At 45.2% G+C, this 18537-nt stretch overlaps 7 protein-coding genes across 7 annotated transcripts; 5 read left to right on the top strand and 2 right to left on the bottom strand.

The window, feature by feature from the left end:
• Positions 1-262: 262 nt before the first annotated feature.
• Positions 263-1000, top strand: KD926_004619 (DUF3237 domain-containing protein; the record flags this gene model as incomplete). The annotated part of the gene is made up of 4 exons (XM_053098079.1): positions 263-515; positions 564-773; positions 841-908; positions 956-1000. The coding sequence occupies 4 exons, from the start codon at positions 263-265 to the stop codon at positions 998-1000; spliced, it is 576 nt and encodes a 191-aa protein (XP_052958097.1).
• A 758-nt stretch (positions 1001-1758) lies between these two features.
• KD926_004618 (uncharacterized protein) lies at positions 1759-2424 on the bottom strand (the record flags this gene model as incomplete). The annotated part of the gene is made up of 3 exons (XM_053098078.1): positions 1759-1919; positions 1986-2090; positions 2148-2424. 3 exons carry the CDS (start codon positions 2422-2424, stop codon positions 1759-1761), a joined length of 543 nt encoding a protein of 180 aa, XP_052958096.1.
• Positions 2425-3261: 837 nt separating this feature from the next.
• KD926_004617 (glutathione S-transferase family protein) lies at positions 3262-3985 on the top strand (the record flags this gene model as incomplete). Its single annotated transcript, XM_053098077.1, has 2 exons — positions 3262-3644; positions 3697-3985. The coding sequence occupies 2 exons, from the start codon at positions 3262-3264 to the stop codon at positions 3983-3985; spliced, it is 672 nt and encodes a 223-aa protein (XP_052958095.1).
• A 237-nt stretch (positions 3986-4222) lies between these two features.
• On the bottom strand, positions 4223-5446 carry KD926_004616 (trichodiene synthase; the record flags this gene model as incomplete). The annotated part of the gene is made up of 1 exon (XM_053098076.1): positions 4223-5446. One exon carries the CDS (start codon positions 5444-5446, stop codon positions 4223-4225), a length of 1224 nt encoding a protein of 407 aa, XP_052958094.1.
• Positions 5447-9621: 4175 nt separating this feature from the next.
• Positions 9622-10632, top strand: KD926_004615 (uncharacterized protein; the record flags this gene model as incomplete). Its single annotated transcript, XM_053098075.1, has 1 exon — positions 9622-10632. The coding sequence occupies one exon, from the start codon at positions 9622-9624 to the stop codon at positions 10630-10632; it is 1011 nt and encodes a 336-aa protein (XP_052958093.1).
• A 2952-nt stretch (positions 10633-13584) lies between these two features.
• KD926_004614 (uncharacterized protein) lies at positions 13585-14118 on the top strand (the record flags this gene model as incomplete). The annotated part of the gene is made up of 1 exon (XM_053098074.1): positions 13585-14118. The coding sequence occupies one exon, from the start codon at positions 13585-13587 to the stop codon at positions 14116-14118; it is 534 nt and encodes a 177-aa protein (XP_052958092.1).
• A 1695-nt stretch (positions 14119-15813) lies between these two features.
• On the top strand, positions 15814-18528 carry KD926_004613 (uncharacterized protein; the record flags this gene model as incomplete). The annotated part of the gene is made up of 4 exons (XM_053098072.1): positions 15814-15923; positions 15972-16662; positions 16725-18446; positions 18493-18528. 4 exons carry the CDS (start codon positions 15814-15816, stop codon positions 18526-18528), a joined length of 2559 nt encoding a protein of 852 aa, XP_052958091.1.
• Positions 18529-18537: the final 9 nt, after the last annotated feature.

Below are 18537 nucleotides of genomic sequence, written 5' to 3'. Positions count from 1 at the left end.
GAATGCAAAATGGTGTTGACTCGGCATTTGGATCGGCATATAATCGGCATGTCTGCACAAAACTCTGGGTGATCGACACACCTCGGCATGTCGTTTAGATTAAATCCTGGGGTTTCTCCTCCACTCGGAAAGTGTGGAGAGTGAGTTGATGTCATCTATGAAGAACTGCTCGACATATATAAATAGCTCTAGAGATGTAGGTAATCTAGCTATTATCCATTATTCATTGACATCGAGTCCAAACAACTCCAACCCTCCTAAAATGTTCAAAAACAATTGCAGTTCCCTGCTATGCACCCTCTTTCAAATCGTTCTTTCATTATGCTTGCTGCAATCCACATTGATTGCGCCCGTAACAGCAGTCTCTAGCGTCCAACCATCAGCTCCGGGCTTGTCATTCCTCTACACAGCCTACGTGGAATGCAAGGGCAACTTGATGGAAGAAAACGGTCCCCACGGAGTCCGCAGAGCCATCCCTATCGTCGGAGGCAACTTCACCGGTCCTAGACTTTCCGGTAAGACCATTTGCTTCAATTCACACTGTCTGTCTAACATTCCATCAGGTAAAATCCAGGACCTGGGTGCCGATTGGGGAACCGTTGATCCCAAAACCAATGTATTCTCCGCAGACACTCGGTACAACTTGAAGACGAACGATGGCGCGGATATATTTATTCAAACATCGGGCCCGAAATCCCCCTCTGGCCAGCTGCACCTGCGGTTGGTCTTCGAGACTGGTAGTGAGAAGTATTATTGGTTGAACAACATTGTTGGTATGTATTAAAGCAGGTTTTACGTTGACATGCTTGTCTAGGACCGGAATTGCTAACCAGATTCCAGCCATTGGTATTTTGACGCCAGTTCAGCGATCGGACGATTCTTCGGTGCTTCGGATCGATGCCTGGAATGTAAGTTCGCCTTCCGGTATGTCTCAGGACACGCTAACCTAGGGTAGTTTGCTTCGGACTGGAATTCGACATCCTGGGTAGATAACAGTTGACTTGCCTGGTTTGTTGGGTGAGCTGGTCTACCAGGAATCGAACCCCGAAATATGTAGTTTCCAAGAAATGAACAAGACAATCTAAATATAAGTTGTTTCACTTGTTGTACTCCGTATGCATTGGAACCGAACCGTGATTGCATCCGGATATTCACCTCCCTCGTCGGCAAAGGGCGTGACCCACACCACAACCCTATGTTGTCAAAAAAAAGCCCCGATCTTCAACAACCAGGCCGGCTGGCCCAATGGCAAGGCGCTTGACTACGAATCAAGAGATTGCAGGTTCGACCCCTGCGTCGGTCAATCTTTTTTGGTTTTTTTTGTCTTTCATCATCTCAAAACAACTAATTATTTTTTTTGGCATCCACCCCTTCCTGTCACGGGCTTGGCAGTGGGTAGGTGCGCTTCTACCCGCCAAGACCGTTCAGTAGGTCTGTAGGACGGTTACCGACTGAGCTACTAAAAAGACCAGAATACCAAGTCAACGACTTGGTACGCGCATCGCTCTATATAGTGGTTCTTGGTCAGTTCGTCACACTTCCTTCCTTCAGCCTCCCTTCGTACAGTTTGATACGGACAAGGACCGCATGACAGAAATTACCAAAGCCTCCAAGGACAACACATACAGCGTGATGGCTGTAGTCATAGTATAAATATCAATTTGGTCAAATAACAGACAGAGTGGGTCCTCATGATATTGTTTTATGAGGGTATTAGAAGAATATTCAACATTTGACAAACCATTTCACAACTCCAAGTTAGAACAGCTTATCCCAAACGCTTTCCCCGGAGTCTAAAGAATCGGCCTCCTTCCGCAGCACATCCGCTCGGAACTTCCGGAAAGCCTTCTCGATTCTCTCCTTCCTCTCGGGCTCGGATGTGATGGAGCTATGCGCGCCGGCGGCACCTCCAGCAAGACCTATAACCAGGAAACATTTATTAGACATGCAGTTATGGAAACAAATATATACCATCATTCACTTACCAAGCTCTCCACCCAAGAACAAACCACCCGCAGAAGCAAAGAAGTACGTCGCGAAATCACCAAACGTAGTAGGTTTCAACAAGGGAGTAATATCAGGCAGTGACTCTAGGAATTATATTGGCATCGCTCATTCTTTAAAAGACAGATGACGAAGATGCCTACCTGTCCGCCCATCCGCAAAGACAACCTGCGTAGGCCTCTCCTGCGCGCGGAATGCCTGGAAGAAAGCATGTCGCGTGCTTCTCAACCGGAATGCAGTATACAATCCAAGTCCAACACCCACTGCAGATCCGAAGGCAGTCCAGAAGGACACTCTCGAGGCAGCCGACTTCAGCGCCTCGCGATCATCGGGTCGGAGATCTTGTTGGATGTGCTCGTTAGCTAGGCGCGTAAGCTCGTCGGATTGACGGTTTCGAATGGCAGCAAAAGATTCCGACATTGTTATAAGGCTGAGGTAGAGTGTTCGAGAATGTAAAATGAGTTGAATTGAGGAAGAAGAGTGGAATGTCGCATCCAGGCTGCTCATATGGCTTTCACGAGCGATGACGTCATGGCGAACTGGGCCCCACTGGTCGTGCCATACCCACTGTTCCAGGGTCTGCTGTCATTGAATAATATGCACGGGTGAGCATAAGTTGGTAGCGGTAGGCATAATGGTCGAGTTGACACTATGAATAAAATGGCGAGTAACATGGTTTAGGATCGTTGGGTTGTTGTAGCTTGCATGCAGTATACTATCTGCCCAGAGGCTGGTGGAAATATTTGCAGTGGTTAGAGGTAAAGGCCACGGACCCAATATAATCTAAACACCTAAACAACGAATGAAAGTCTTAATACTAAAGGTGATAGGAAATGTGAATGATGACTTAACAGATCTGTAAACGTCTAGTCCTGTGTAGTATAGGTAAGGTTAACATAGCATCTGCATTTCAATGATGTTGATCGGGAAAGGCATCAATACCAGGATTATGAGTTCGCAGAAAATGTATACTTAAATTTCATGTTGGAAAATGTGAACATGTGCCTGAAAACGGTAGACATTGCAAACCCCCCAAGCTTGAAGTGCATGGGGAACTTGAGGAATTGGAGAAATGCCCCAACTGCTCTAACAACACGTCATGGAACCCCACAGTACATTATTAATGCTCCCCACGCGCGGTGGTATCTCAGCTATTTCTACAGAACATATCCTCCGAAAACAATAGCTCCACCTTAATTGTTATAATTTTATTTTTTACTGTTGTTATTGAGAATAACTCTACAGACATAGACGAGAATGTCCTCAATCAAACCCCTTGTCTTGCACGCCCATTCTACGGGCCCCAACCCCATCAAGGTCGCCATAGCCCTGCAGTACCTCCAAGTGCCATACGAAGTCAAACAATGGCAATTTGGCGATGACGCAGAAAACGGAGTAAAGGGCGCAAAATTCTTGCAGATCAACGAAAACGGCCGTGTTCCCGCCCTAGAGGATCCCAACACCGGCGTCGTCTCCTGGGAATCCGGCGCTTGCATGAACTACGTTCGACGCGTATATGACAAGGCCGGAAAGCTGGGCCCAGTTAGCAATGCGGAGCAGGACATTGTTGATTTCGAAAAGTGGGAGTATTTCCTGCTGACGACTCTCGGACCGATGTTGGGTCAGACGAACTGGTTCCGGTATGTATCTGCCCAATAAAAAGAATCGAACGGGCTATACTGACAGAAATAGTCACTACAATGCGACCAAGAATGAGGATGCCCTGGAAAGATATGTTGCCCAGAGTTATAGGTGCTTCGATGTTCTCGAGAAGCATCTCGAGAAGACATCCGGGGAGAACATCTTGCCAGGCAAGGTGACCGCCGTTGATTACCATTTCGAGCCGTGGGTGAGACAGTACACTTTTGCTGGTTTATCTTTGAACAAATATCCGAAAATTGAAAAATGGCTGAAGGGAATGACTGGCCGTGAAGAGGTGAAGCAGGCATATATCAGCATCAAGGGCGCTGCTCCGCAGTAAATTGCTAGAAATGCGACAATGACTACTGCTTCTTACAGAAGCATATGAATAGAAAATAGTTCAGTTTATAATTCTAAATACAAAGAAGCAAGTTTTCCTGAAAAAAAAATGAAATTTGCCGAACAAAAGCATCGTTGCGTAGAACCAGACAGACATATGCTCTTCCCATATTCGGGAATGAACAGACCAGGCCGACAATGAAGCACTCGGTAGATGCAGTCCCAAAGACAAATTATCTCAGAGCTCTATCAGAGGAGGATTGATAATGCAATGCTGTTCACCACAATCCTTTTGTATTGTCTCTGGTATGCCTCTGGAGCTCGACAATTGGGTAACAGATGGAAAAGCCCACTCGCGTGAGTCTACCCGGCCGACTTCGTTAGCTCTTTCGAAATACCGACAAAATTTCAGCCCGATCTCATCGCCCCTATCAACCTGTTCATAAATCTCATTTACGCGATAGCGGCGATCACATAAATGCCAGGTAACATAGCCATGTATGAACCGAGTCAAAGTATCTAAGATCAAAGGATCTTTATCCTTGAAAACAGACATAATCTGCTCGCTCTCCCGGAGCGTGTTCTGAATAAGCTTCTCGAGTGCCTCGGTGGTGCTGATTCCATTCACGTGGGAGTAATTGTTGATGAGGCTGGTTTGGTCCCGCTCGTCGTAAAATTCCTTATAGAAAGAGATTAAATCGTTGACCCAAACCATCCAGTTTTCCATCATGCAAATGGCGGTTGTAATTTCACGGAAATGTATTCGCTCATCGAGCATCTCAGCTGGCCAGATAGAGGCCCCGACGGCATGCCCGAGGCCGTTCATTCTTCGTGAGAACTCGGGAAAGTCTTCTGCTCCGCGGTAGCCATGGAAGTGATACTGTTCAATCCAACAACCTTCGAAGACTGCCAAAAGAAAAGTCAGTTCAGAGATACTCCTCAATGCGTCAAGAACGGAATACGAACAATCAACTGTGCTCCGGTAAATGTTCAAGGAGCAAAACGGCCCATAGCGATCTAAAACATTGGGGAATTGTCTGTTCACCAACCTCCACCACGGATGCTGCTGTGGCTTCCCCTCGACCATATCATTAAAGAAAGAACCCATGTTAAGGAAAGGGTTATCTTTACTATCGTCCAGGATGAGGGTATAGGTGAAGTGGATGGTCAATGCAGCCATGAGGTCAGGCGATGCTTTGACCCAGCAATAAACTACCATGCCAGTAATTGTCTCCAGTGCGGCCTGGACTTCACTTGGCTTCACATTCAGGGTATACCGTACGGATGGCTGAGCAAAATGAGCTGCAGCCTGTGTATAGGCATAGTGAAGATGCCATATACGTTCTGTATGTGTGTAGTTGTCGTCATTATGTTGGATAGTGTCCATGAGTCGGACAATAGTGCCGACGAAGTCTTTTGCAGGAAACTCTCTTTCTAACATGCTGTGTTTGCCGTGGGTCATGAGAGGTTGAAAAAGTCGAAGAGTCAGATATAATATAAGCAGAAGAAAGCTGGTATTTCTATGGTCGTAGATCCCAAAGAAGGCATATTAGTGAGGGTTGAGAACCTCTTTTTAATACACTCGAATTAGATCAAATATACCTGCCTCCTCGAAGCGCTTGAATTATCAGTTCTAACGTTTTAGTGGGGCATAAGCTCAATTAGGCAATACATGAGAGGCTTCGCAAGTTTATTGGGTGTCTATTAAAGGACTTATTTGTCTCCGTTAATCACACCAGGACCTGAGGAGGCGTTAAACTTCACTGATTTTGTCGACCTTAAGGAGGTCCACCAATTGGTTGACCGAAACCTGGCCCTATTTGAGCTTACTGAGGGGTGGGGTAAGTAGCCAAAATAAGCAGGATTAACACGAAGCATTACGTCGAAAATGAAATCTTACATGCGGACCAGACACCTCATTCGGAAAAAGAATAAAAAGATTGCTGGATTAGACGCTGTGGAAAGCTATACAAAGGGTTTTGGGTTGGAGGCTGCCGAGCATTGTGCGAAGCTTGTCCTCAAACATGGCAATCCAATGACAATTAAAGTTGAACATGACAATTTTTGATTGCGCGAGTGCCGTTTCGCCACCTTTTATGACACTTGATAGTTTACTGCTAGCCCTTTGAAAAAGCCTATTCAGTTGTCTTTTAGGGAAGTGCTACCGCGTTTACTTGCCTTCTAGACTGGAAATCAAGGGCATGAACGACTAGGGAGAAAATCAAACAGCTCCGTAAGCGACGTGATAGAATAGTTCCGAATCCCCCTATAAGCTGACGGGCCGCTTAATGGATGCCAGTCCCACAAACCATCGATTAGTTTGACGGTTAGATCGCTGAATGACTCGTTATCATGCGTTGACGTCCTGAACCTTTTTCTTATACATGGTCGACAAGATGAGCTCAAACCCACATGGGATTGGGTACTATGCGCCTTAGAAACCCGAGCCTATCTGGACGGAACGAGGTACTATTCGGCCGAGGCTTTCTTATTTTTCTTGTCAAGGCTTACGAAAAACCTACAAATTCCTTGTCTGCAAAGTCAGCTGTTGCCACTTCTGAAGATCAGGATAATCGAGCGGATCGGCGAGGCTGGTGACCCGAGCGATTTGGCAATGAGGGCGTTGGCTTGTAAGATTCTGAACATACTGAATTCCAGAGATATGGACAGACTCAGGTCACTGCAATGTAGTGACGGAGGCTGGCCAGCTGGTGCTGTCTACCGATATGGCAGATCAGGGTTTGAAATTGGCAACAGAGGACTTGACAGTGCTATCGCACTGAAGGCTATCGAAATGCCAGATTTGGTGCAAGATGATTTGATACAAGTGAGGTCTTTCAGCCTTGGTAATCCGCTCTTCATGGTCAAACACGTTCTGGAAGGCCTTGTGCGCAAGAAGTCATCATCGCTTGGTCTCCTGTCAGTTGCACGCTCAGATTAAAGAGGTATGAAGCTGGGTGGGTATGGAATTTGGGGGGGCTTTGCACATGCGTCAACAATTGGTCTCTTCATTTACTCTCTATTCAAATTTTGCCTACTCGATACGTCGATATCGCTCGTGAACATTGGTATAATGAATATTTCCCTGAGCCGTGGAACGCCCATTCTGCGATCTGACCTCGGATTTAAAATTCAACGTAGCTTGGGAATTATAATACATCTAGAATCCAGCGGAATAGTGCCGGAACCGATTCATATCACCGAAAGAACTCTTGAGTGAAGTCGTGTTATACATAGGAACTTGGCATCTAACGAAAATGCTGCTCATTTTGCTTTTATAAATACACCCTGGTAGCGGGAAACCGGAAAGAACACTAGAAAAAGAAATGATATCAAGAAAAAGCAAAATTAATCATGTGAGGAAGTAGGCGTTATAGCATTGCCTTCAGTTGAAATGACAGCACAGGCACCCCCTAGATTTAAACTCGAAGGAGCCCCAGTGTCCCGGCTGTGTGGCGCGTAGGGGCGCAGGGACCCAAAATTATAGATGCGTATTGGGGTTTCTGCCGGTGAAGACGGATTGACACGAGCTGATATTACTAGGCATTATGAGGCTATCTTGATTACCTGAGATTTTAGATAAAATCAACCACCGAACCGCGGATACTACCGAACCGCGGATTTTCAACCGAGTTTCCACTCTCTCTATTCAACGCGTCAGATCTTCATTACCATAATGCAATATGTCTCTTTCAAAAGAGCCGCGTATTCAGATGGCTATTTCAGCCTATCAGAAAGGTCAAATTCAATCAATATTACGCGCTGCGCAAGTATTTGCGATCCCTGAAAATACTCTACGCGATCGGCTTAACGGTTCAAAATCGCGATCAGAAAAGCTCGCCAATGGTCATAAACTTACCGAATTCGAAGAAGAATTGCATCTTAAGCGATTATTAGATGCAGATACGCGAGGATTTCTAATTCGGCCTGAGTTTTTACGTGGAATGGCTCAAGTACTGCTTTGTAATCGTTTACAAGATTCTACTACAAGTCTTAGAGTTAACTGGCCTTACAAATTTGTGAAACGCTATCCTCAGCTACATACGCGATATACCAGACGAATGACGTATCAGCGCGCAAAACAGGAAGATTCAAAGGGTTTAATACCCTGGTTCTAGACCGTAGAAGCAGCTATTCAAGAACACGGCATACATGAGAATGATATCTAGAATTTCGAGGAGACTGGCTTTGCAATGGGACTCTGCTCTACTTCTAAAGTAATTACTACAACTAAACACAGTGAGCGACCACGCAGAGTTATTCAGGGTAATCGTGAATGGGTTACAATCATTGAAGCAATTGGCTCAAAAGGCATAAATATACCACCAGTCATTATACTAAAAGCAAGCTATCAACAAGCTACCTGGTTCCAAGAGCCCAAGCTCGCCGGAGACTGGTGGATTGCAACTAGTCAGAATGGCTGGACAACTGATAGGATAGGCCTTCTCTGGCTTAAAAATGTCTTCGAACCATGCTCCAGGCGCTATATAACTGGTGCTAAACGACTACTTATTCTTGAAGGTCATAGTAGTCATCTGACTGCTGAATTTTATTATTTCTGCAAGCAGAATGCAATTATTTGTCTCTGTATGCCTGAACATGCTTCTCATTTACTGCAACCACTTGATGTTGGTGTTTTTGGCCCGCTTAAGCGCGCGTACGGAAAGCTTCTTGAAAATCGAATGGTCGCTGGCAACAATCACATTGATGAGGACTTTTTATCTTTATATACAGATGCACGTGCTCAAGTCTTTACTCCTGCGAATATCTACAGTGGTTTCGCAGGGGCAGGGCTTAAGCCATTCGATCAAGAGCGTGTTCTTTCTAAGCTTACTGTTGGAACCATTGTTCAGCTGATATGCCTAAGTCATGTGATCCCTTGGCATAGGCAGCTGATATATCTTCAACGAAGCGAGTAGTCTAGAATAACACTTCACTTTTACCCACCGAGCATATACCTACATTCAGTTGAATCGATAGGATATCTGCTTAGGGCAATGACCAAGTCAACCGACACTGATCAGTAGACGTACAGATCAGGATATACGCAACTGCGAAGCTTGAAACTGAGTCAACAGCCCTAAGAAGCTGTTTTCCATGATCGCCTAGCTATTGCCCTATATCAGTTGAAGGAGGAGATTGTGACAATTCGAAGCTTGAACGGACATTTAATAGCCCCAAAACTGTTGGATAACTATCGCCTAGAAGCGTACTCTCTTGCTAATCACCATTTATAGAGCCCGAAGGTCTATAAATACGTCCAAAAACATCAAAAACCCCAATTCTTGACTACTATCCCCTATTTTTCTATTTTTCCTTACTTTCTCTATTTCCTCCATTTTCCCTATTTTCCCTATTTTTCCCTTATTTTCTTACTTTTTATTTTTCCCCTTCTACCCCTCTTTTTGTGTGCCCAATTATCTATTTTTAGAAGTTAACCGAAGGACCCCTGCAGATGTAATATATCAGAAAAACAATCAGCTACCAATCTTAGCACCTTTTTCCTTTTCTACCAATTACTATCCCAGAGAATCATTTCTATCTTTATCCCAGTAATTATTCTATATTATCCCTTGCCCCTTGCCCCTTTCTATCTATCTTTTATACCTTGTTACACTCTTCTACACTCGCACTACCATGTCTCAACTACCACAGTCCTCATCAAGTGGAGATGAGGATTGGGAAATCGATTTGGGTACAGCCACAAAACAGGACCTCAATATCTATGCGATAAATATGCAATTTACAAACACTATCCTTGATCACAACCTATGGATGACATTCCGAGAACAATTCGAAGGCTGGAAACCTGAACATTTCAAGCAACTCAGCCCTTATGCAAGAGTGAATCTCAGAAACAACCTGTTTCAGCGAGAAATATTCGTTCGCCGTCATAACACGAGGAATCCTCTCTATGACATACTTTCCGAAGTTGTTCAGCAAGATGAATTCTATGAATGGACTGATAAAGAGCTTAAAGCTGCTCTAGAAGAACTTGATTTACCAATGATTACTGCTATGCTCCGAAAACGCTTGAATCCAACACGCGATAGCTTAAGAGAGAATACACAAGCTATAGAAGGTTATTCAAACCATTCAGCTTCTCTTAAAGCTAATCCGCAAGTGAGACGAGACTATCCAGATCCTTCAGTCTTTCCAGAAGACCGTTTCGCTACTCCCAAAGCCAATCCTTCTACCCCAGGAACTAACCACGTTCCTGAAACTGATTATCTTACCCTTGAGACCAACCGCCTTGCTCAAGAAAGCAGTTATGCACTCTCTATAAGGCCCAAAAATGACCTTTCTAAGGAAATCGCCTCAGTCACAAAGATCTACACAGAAGACCAGAAATATAGCGGTACAGACAACAGCAGCCTTGACTTTAAACTGAACATCTTTTATGACATTTGCTCTAGAGCTGGTCTACTACTACATGGATACAAGGCTGCATTACTAACAATGCTTAAGGGTGTTGCCGAAGACCACTATTACAGCAGTGGCCTATCATTAAAGACGTTTCAAGAAGCATGTCACCACTTACGCCAATTCTTTGAAGGACCCGAGTTCTACCGGCAGAACTTAACCAAGTGGAATACTATATCGCTCCAGAAGATCATGAATGATAACCATAAGAAATCAATCTATTAAGGTTTTCAACTCTTACTCAGCAATCTCCTAAAACAACGTCACGGCCTCTACCCTAAGCTCCGAACCAACATGAATCTGATTAACAAGCTTATTACAGCTTGCCAGGGAGTACCAGCATGCCGCATGGCTATTGCCGACCCGCCTGAAGATCTCGCAGTATTGATCAATAAACTGCAATCCTCAATCACCACGTGGGAAAAGGAGAATCTACAACATGGAACCTCTCACACAAGTCCCCGAGAAGAGACCTTCTATACTGATAAAAGGTATCACAATCAAAACAGGAACTACAATCAAAGCAAAAGAGGTCTATCGGGCAAATGTTACGTCTGCCAGAAACTAACCTGCCGCTCTTGGAGACACACTGAAGAAGAACAGAGGCAATCTAAGAAGAAATATCAGTAGCGTTTTAACAATGACAGAAGAAAGAATGGTAACTTTAACAAACGATACAGGCAGTACATAATATATTGCGAAAAGAATGACAAAAAAGAAGAAGCAGAAGCTTTTGAAGCATTTATATTTGATGCTCAAACTATTGTACCTGAAGCTGAAGCAACAGACCTTAATAAAGAAGAATATGATCTTACTGATATATTCTTTACCTCATTCGGCTCAATTACTGCTCAACAAGCAATGATTACAACCTCTGAACTTGCAAATCGATCTTTTACCCATTGTATCAATGACCGAAAACCCTTGAACTTGATAGTTAATACCGACCCATTCAGCTATAACGCTAATACCACTTCCGCGAGCGCGACCCGATACAACTCTGAAATCTTTATGGGAATAATGATCGATACCGGTGCCTCTAAAAAGTCTACAGCTGGATATAGCCAATTCCAGGCACTTTAGAATACAGAAAACATTACATTAGATACCTCGACAGCTGGTCAGGTAAATGTTCAATTCGGCATTGGAACAACTTCTTCAATTGGTTCTGCAAGAGTTTCAACTCCAATTGGTAACATCTAATTCTATGTTGTAAACGCTGATACCCCATTTCTGCTATGCCTAGCGGATATGGACAGTCTCGGAGTATACTACAACAATCTCAAGAATGTTATTGTGGCCCTGAAGCCTGCCTCCAGATCTGCTACCAAATCATTTGTTGAGATCCCTATTATTCGTCGATTTAGCCATCTATTTCTGTTATGAAATTCTGCTCTATCCTTATACCTCACTTCTTCATTTAATATGAATCCTTGCTTTCTGACAGATATTGAGTTACGGAAATTATATCGCCGTTTCGGACATCCATCTGTTAATAGACTTCAGACACTTCTAAGAAGTGCTGGCCATAAGCTAAATACAGCAGCGTTAGAATATCTCACTAAGTTCTGTCACTATTGTTAGAAGTTTGGCAAATCTCCCGGTCGATTCCGATTCAATCTCAAGGATGAGACACATTTCAACTTTAATATTATTGTCGATATTATGTATATTGACAATATGCCTCTCCTTCACGTTATTGACGAAGTAACTCGCTTCCAATCCGGCCGATAGTTAAAAGATATCAGTGCTAAACACACCTGGGATATGCTGCGAATGTGCTGGATTGATACCTACCTAGGCCCTCCAGACTTGATCACACATGATGCCGGGAAGAACTTTGTGAGCAAGGAATTCAAGACCTATGCAAGAACAATAAATATTAGCACAAGAAGCATTCCCATTGAAACACACAACTCGATAGGCATGATTGAGAGATACTATAGCCTACTGCGCCGAGCCTACCAGATTATCATTGCTGAGATCTCTGATATTGACAAAAAGATCGCCCTTCAAATGGCTTTTAAAGCTATTAACGATTCCGCGGGACCTGGAGGCTTGGTTCCTACCCTACTGGTATTCGGCGCATATCCTCGCATAGTTGATTCAGATGTACCTTCGCCATCAACTTCCCAGCGGGCTGCAGCTATCAGAAAAGCTATAACAGAGATCAAGAAGCTCAGAGCAGAGCGCCAACTGGCTGATGCATTGAATATAAGAAACGGTCTATGCACTACGGCTGTACATGATTTACTACCAAGCTCGCCCGTCCTTGTCTGGCGAGAAGGGAACGGAGGAAAAACAGGCAGCTAGACTGGCCCATTTACCCTTTTAACAATTGAAGGGGAAATCTGTACAGTTAAGTTACCTAGTGGCCCAACAGAATTCCGATCGACAGTGGTCAAGCCATATTATTCAGAAGCTCCAGAATCAGACCAAATTGATCGAACAGAACACGGTATTGATAAAGAATCACGCTCAGATCCCGCAGAACCTCTAGAAGTACACCTAGGACCTATCCTTAGGCGCTCCGGACGAACTCGATTGCCTAATACAGACCGCAAACCCGCCCCTATACCCCTACAACCTGTGCAATCACAAAAACGAGGCCTAGGCCGCCCACGCAAGCATCCTTTGCCCACAAATGTCTTCTTGCAAACTGGGAGCGATCCCGGTATCCAACTATATTATGTTTCAAGGCAAAAGGAGGTCAATGGCCTGCTTAAAAAAGGGATATTTGAGTTCCTCAAATCTGAAGACATTCTACCAGGGACCAGACTCTTCAACTCACGCTTTGTTAACGAGATCAAGAATAAAGGAACAGAGAGAGCATTCGAGAAATCGCGACTGGTTATACAAGCCTATAATGACCAGGGAAAAGATCTAATTCTTACGCAATCTCCGACGATCCAGCGAGTCAGCCAGCGCCTTATTCTTTGCATTGCTTCAAGTATAACAGATTCTCAGCTATATCTTCGCGACATTTCGCAAGCGTACGTGCAATCAACAACTAAACTCAACCGAGAACTCTATGCGCGCTTACCGAAGGAACTTATTGATTAACTTGGACTTACCAGTAACACTGTTATGAAGGTTATCAAACCTCTCTATGGAATCCCTGAAGCAGAGAACCATTAGTTCAGAACCTACCATTCTTATCACTTGAAATACCTCCGGATGAGCCAATCAACATTCGACCCATGCCTACTCTACACTATGGATAGCCCTAATTCAGGAGAATCCACTGGTTTCGGCATCGTTGGACTTCAGACTGACGATACCCTCATTCTCGCAGATGCCACGTTCGCTGAATCTGAAGAGATTGAGTTACAGAAAGCTCAATTTCTGGCTAAAAACCGCGAGAAGTTAACCATTGAAAAACCTTTGAAGTTCAATGGCAGCATGGTCAAGCTAGAACCTGATGGGATTACTCTTACCCAGGAAACCCAATGTATTAAACTATTACCCATTGGCAAGACAACCGCTCAGGCACCAGGCACCCTAAAGGATCGATATATTGCAGAACGCGCAAGAGGTACCTATATTGCCTCTGTCTGCCAGCCAGAGGCTTCATTCGACTTATCATTCGCTGCCCAAGTGATCAACCCAAGCAAGGAAGATGCTGAATTCCTCAACAAGCGACTTAACTGGCAGCTAGAGAACGCCGCCAGAGGCCTTAAATATGTTAAACTGGACCTAGAATCTCTTTAACTGCTAGTTTTTATAGACGCATCATTCGCCAACAATAAGGATCTCTCTTCTCAAATTGGCTATATTATCGTACTAGCCGACAAAAGAAATGCCAGTAACACTACCGCCCCGAATGCCAACATTGTTTATTGGAGTTCTATCAAATGCAAACGTGTCACCCGCAGTGTTTTAGCATCAGAACTTTACGTTATGGTTTACGGTTCAGATATTGCATTCGCAATAAAGTCAACTTTAGACCAAATGTTGCAAGCTAACATTCCAATCGTACTCTGCACTGACTCGAAGTCATTATACGATTGCCTTGTACGGCTCGGATCTACGCAAGAGAAACGCCTGATAATTGATGTTATGTGTTTCCGACAAGCCTATGAATGCCGCCAAATTACGGATATCAAGTGGATTGATAGAGATTCTAACCCTGCCGATGCAATGACAAAAAGCAAGCCTTGCAACGCCTTAAGACAACTCATAGATACGAACCGCATCGACTTGCAGGCTATTGGTTGGGTTGAACGCTCGAATTGAGCAACACCTGAGTACCGGGAAATGGGATGAATTTTGGATTCTGGAACTGCACGCTTTGTTTTTGATATCTTAACCTTCACGTTCTCACCACTTTTAAAGTAGGCCCAGTGTTGGAACCATTGTTCAGCTGATATGCCTAAGTCATGTGATCCCTTGGCATAGGCAGCTGATATATCTTCAACGAAACGAGTAGTCTAGAATAACACTTCACTTTTACCCACCGAGCATATACCTACATTCAGTTGAATCGATAGGATATCTGCTTAGGGCAATGACCAAGTCAACCGACACTTACCTTTCAACCACGTACACTAATACCACCACTAGTTGAAGGGTCAATTTCCTCTGCTTTCCAGACTCCACAGGATACTCGCCAGCTAGATCGAAAGATACGCAGCCTGAAGAATAGTCTTAGTGCTAAACGAAAACTTTCTAGCAGTCCAGTTGCTCATATCCAACATCTTGAAAAGGCTGTACAAATGGCTATGCAAACCAACCTTCGTTTACAGCAAGAAATCAAGAGTTTACGAGCCGAAAACGAGCGAAAATACAAAAAGAAAACAAGAAGGCGTGCCCTACTAGGGAATGATATCCTTCTATCTGTACAGGAAGGCCAAAATCGCGTTCAGCAGCTTGATACGCAGCTTAATGAGCAACCCGAGCAATCTACTCCTGTACCTCGTCGACGAGCTCCGCAACGCTGCAGTGGCTGTGGGATAGTTGGACATACAGTTCGGAACTGCCCTAGTAAATGACGACCTTTTCATATATTTCTTTAGTCGAACTTAATGGAGTTGGTGGTTGAATAGCTTCAAATAGTGGCGACCACGGCGATGAATCCGCGGTTCGGTGGTTGATTACATTAATGGTAGAGTTGGGTGCCTAGCCCAACGAACAAAGTCCGCAATATCAATTGGTTTAGGCCATGGCACACAGACTCCACTTGCATGACAGCCTCGCCGTTTCTGGATTTTGGCCCCCAAATGTAATGCACGGTTGTTTGACGATATCCGATTTCAGACTAGAGAATCTTGGCGCTCCTGCACCGTTGAGAATTTTATTAAATCCCAGATCCCCGTATGGCTGCAGTTGCGGCTGATGAATACACAAATTCTGCGTGTACAACACTCCATAAAACCTACTGTATGCCGTTTATACAAATCTGGAGCCATGGTGAATCGAAGATTGAACCTCCCTTTCTACACGCGAACACAATCGGACGACGTCCCTCTCCAAAGTCGAGGCGTCCGCGAGGAAGATACCGAAGATGACGAAATCCTGTGAGTAGCATCTTATCCTTTGAATGGCAGGTGCTAATTCATTGAAAGACTGAAATCCACGAAGAGTCCTACTGGAGGATGGAGGAATAAGTGGCTTTACGAGGTCGCCTCAACGCTTCGTGTCCTAGGGCTGCAATTGCTCATCCTCCCATTTCGACGGTGGCTTGGTACCACGCGAGAAACGCCCAAAGTTGCTGTGCGCGGAAGTCGCATGGCAGCTCTGTTACGCTCACTCATCCATCTTGTCCCCATTGCAGCGTCTCTGGCCTTGGTTATCCTGACCATCCAAGGCCGGTATCTCGGTGCTACCGTCACCAATGTCAGCTACTTGCAGTTCGCTGCCAAGGCACATGAGATCCTGATTCAGGCATCTCTCACGTACATTATTGGAAATGAGATCGGCCGCCAGCTGACGAGTATCAGGGGGGTTCCATTTGGATTGATATTTTCCGCTGCCAAAGTCACCGATGTCACGTATCTGTGGTCTTCGGCATTTGCGGGATCGTTGAAGCCCTTGGGCCGCATGAAAAGTAGCCTTGCTACTGTGGCCATGGTACTCGCTGCCATAATACTGGCCACTGGTGCTGGTCCTTCGAGTGCTATTCTTATGATCCCTCGGGTTGATTCATGGCCGGCAGGGAGCACTCGCTTCTGGGTTAACGCCCCTGCAAAAGACATATGGCCCGACAATTTGGACGCGTCCGGTTTGATGGACCGTGACTCTTGCCAGCACATACAGGTAGGAAAAGGACCAAAATATTCGAATCGTGACCAGGCATACTCACATCTGCTGGCGTGTAGGATCCACTTCTTAGCAACGACTGCCCCGGGAGCGAGTACGGCCAACTACGAAGTTATTTCGTCCTCCAAAACCATACAAACGTTCAGAAAACCTACCAAAGCTACTTTGAGAACTACTTAACAGGTCGCCCCGGAACCTCAGCCAGTGCCCAAGTAACGGGGAAGAATTCCCTTCGGTCTTTGTCCATCATGAACCCAAAATATATGAATGTGCAGAATCAGGAATTTGCAACAACAGCGGCAACATTTGCCTCTGTCCCTCAGGCAGCCGTCGCAGACGCTCTGATGTCTATGGCGGAGATGTGGATTCTCGCACTCGGACAGACTATCAATGTGAGAAAAACTGAGCCTTCAATGGACGGCTGGATGTTGTCCGCCATGTCTCAGTGGAACGATATACCGATCAATAGCAACCAACTGGTGTATCACCTTCTTGAAGGCCACTACAATCAAGCGTACATAACTAGCGCATGCAACACCCTTTGGTTAAACACCACAAATATCGACAGTCCGGCCACTATTCCACAAGAACTTGCTCCCTCAGATGACTGGACCCAGCGAGCCCGAACAGCCGACTATCCAAGATACTATGATCCGCACAAAAGTTGGTACGAGATTCCAAACGTTACCTGGTCCTCAATTCTCTCGGCGAAGGGTGGACAGAATGATTACCGAATCTGGTGGCTCGGGCTAAATACACCTGGCCCTAGGAACCAGGTAACCGCTTCTAATGACTCGCTTTTGGCCTTCGTCATCCCTCCCAATATCCCCGATAACTCTTCTTACCCTTTGAACTTGTCTGTGTGCACCGCCAGTGCCGGATGGGCTGGCAGTACTTTGAACGTGACCGCCGATGCACAAGACCCAAATCGCATATCAAGCAGCCTCAACAAAGCCAATCAGTCAACCACATCGGCTGGATACAAGTGGTTCCGACAGATTATAACCGGCAATCCACAAAGAGGAGTCGGCATGGATTTTGAATATCCTATTTTCCCCCAACGGCCTATCGGCCTTTCGCAGTCATGGCTCGATCTCTTAAACCCAACCATCCCCGCCGCTGATAACGTCACGCAGAACACAACAGTCTTCAACGAGTTGGTTCGCGCATCAGGAATCATGCCAAACGATACCATTACCATAGCCTCTATTATCTCGGCCATGCTAGCGAACGGTGTCTCTCGCGCAGGCTTCTACGCCAACTTAACCGGCACTGCGGCTACTGATGGAATCCCGTATCCTGAAGACACTGACAGACGACTATCGCATCGCTGGCTTGAGAATAGTGACGTATTCAGCGTCGATGAAGACAAGGCAAATGAGTATACTATGTTCAAGAAGGACACTTTTGCCGTGGGCTACTCATTCAGAATCCGAGGCACGCCGTCAATTCTTGCTATTATTGTACTACTGGCGTACTGTGCCCTTGCGCTGGGATATACAGTCTATACAGTTATCATTGGAGTGAGTGCAGATAGCTGGTCTTCTGTGATGGAAATCGCTGCGTTGGCTATGAATTCTCCGCCATCTGAGGCGTTAAGGAATACCGGGGCGGGTATCACAGGCATGGGCGTTTATGGTGCACAAGCCACGGTGCGGGTGCTGTCGGAGAAGGGGATCTTTGCAGAGTCCGAAAGCCACAATATTCACGATGATGGAGAGGAGAGATTGGCACTCATCCTTGACGAACAGGGTTCAGATGTCAGGTCGAATGTTGGACTGGTTAGGAGGAACATAGAGTACGGCTAAGAAGCTGATTTTGATCTAGATTCTTTTCAGCGGTGATATGGTTCTTACGACATGATGAGTTTAT

This window comes from Aspergillus affinis (genome assembly GCF_023601865.1).
Source record: "Aspergillus affinis strain CMG 70 chromosome Unknown NODE_21_length_366722_cov_90_171905, whole genome shotgun sequence".
Taxonomy (NCBI): domain Eukaryota; kingdom Fungi; phylum Ascomycota; class Eurotiomycetes; order Eurotiales; family Aspergillaceae; genus Aspergillus; species Aspergillus affinis.
Note: the sequence above shows the minus strand (reverse complement) of the source record. Positions and strands in the feature narration are given on the sequence as shown.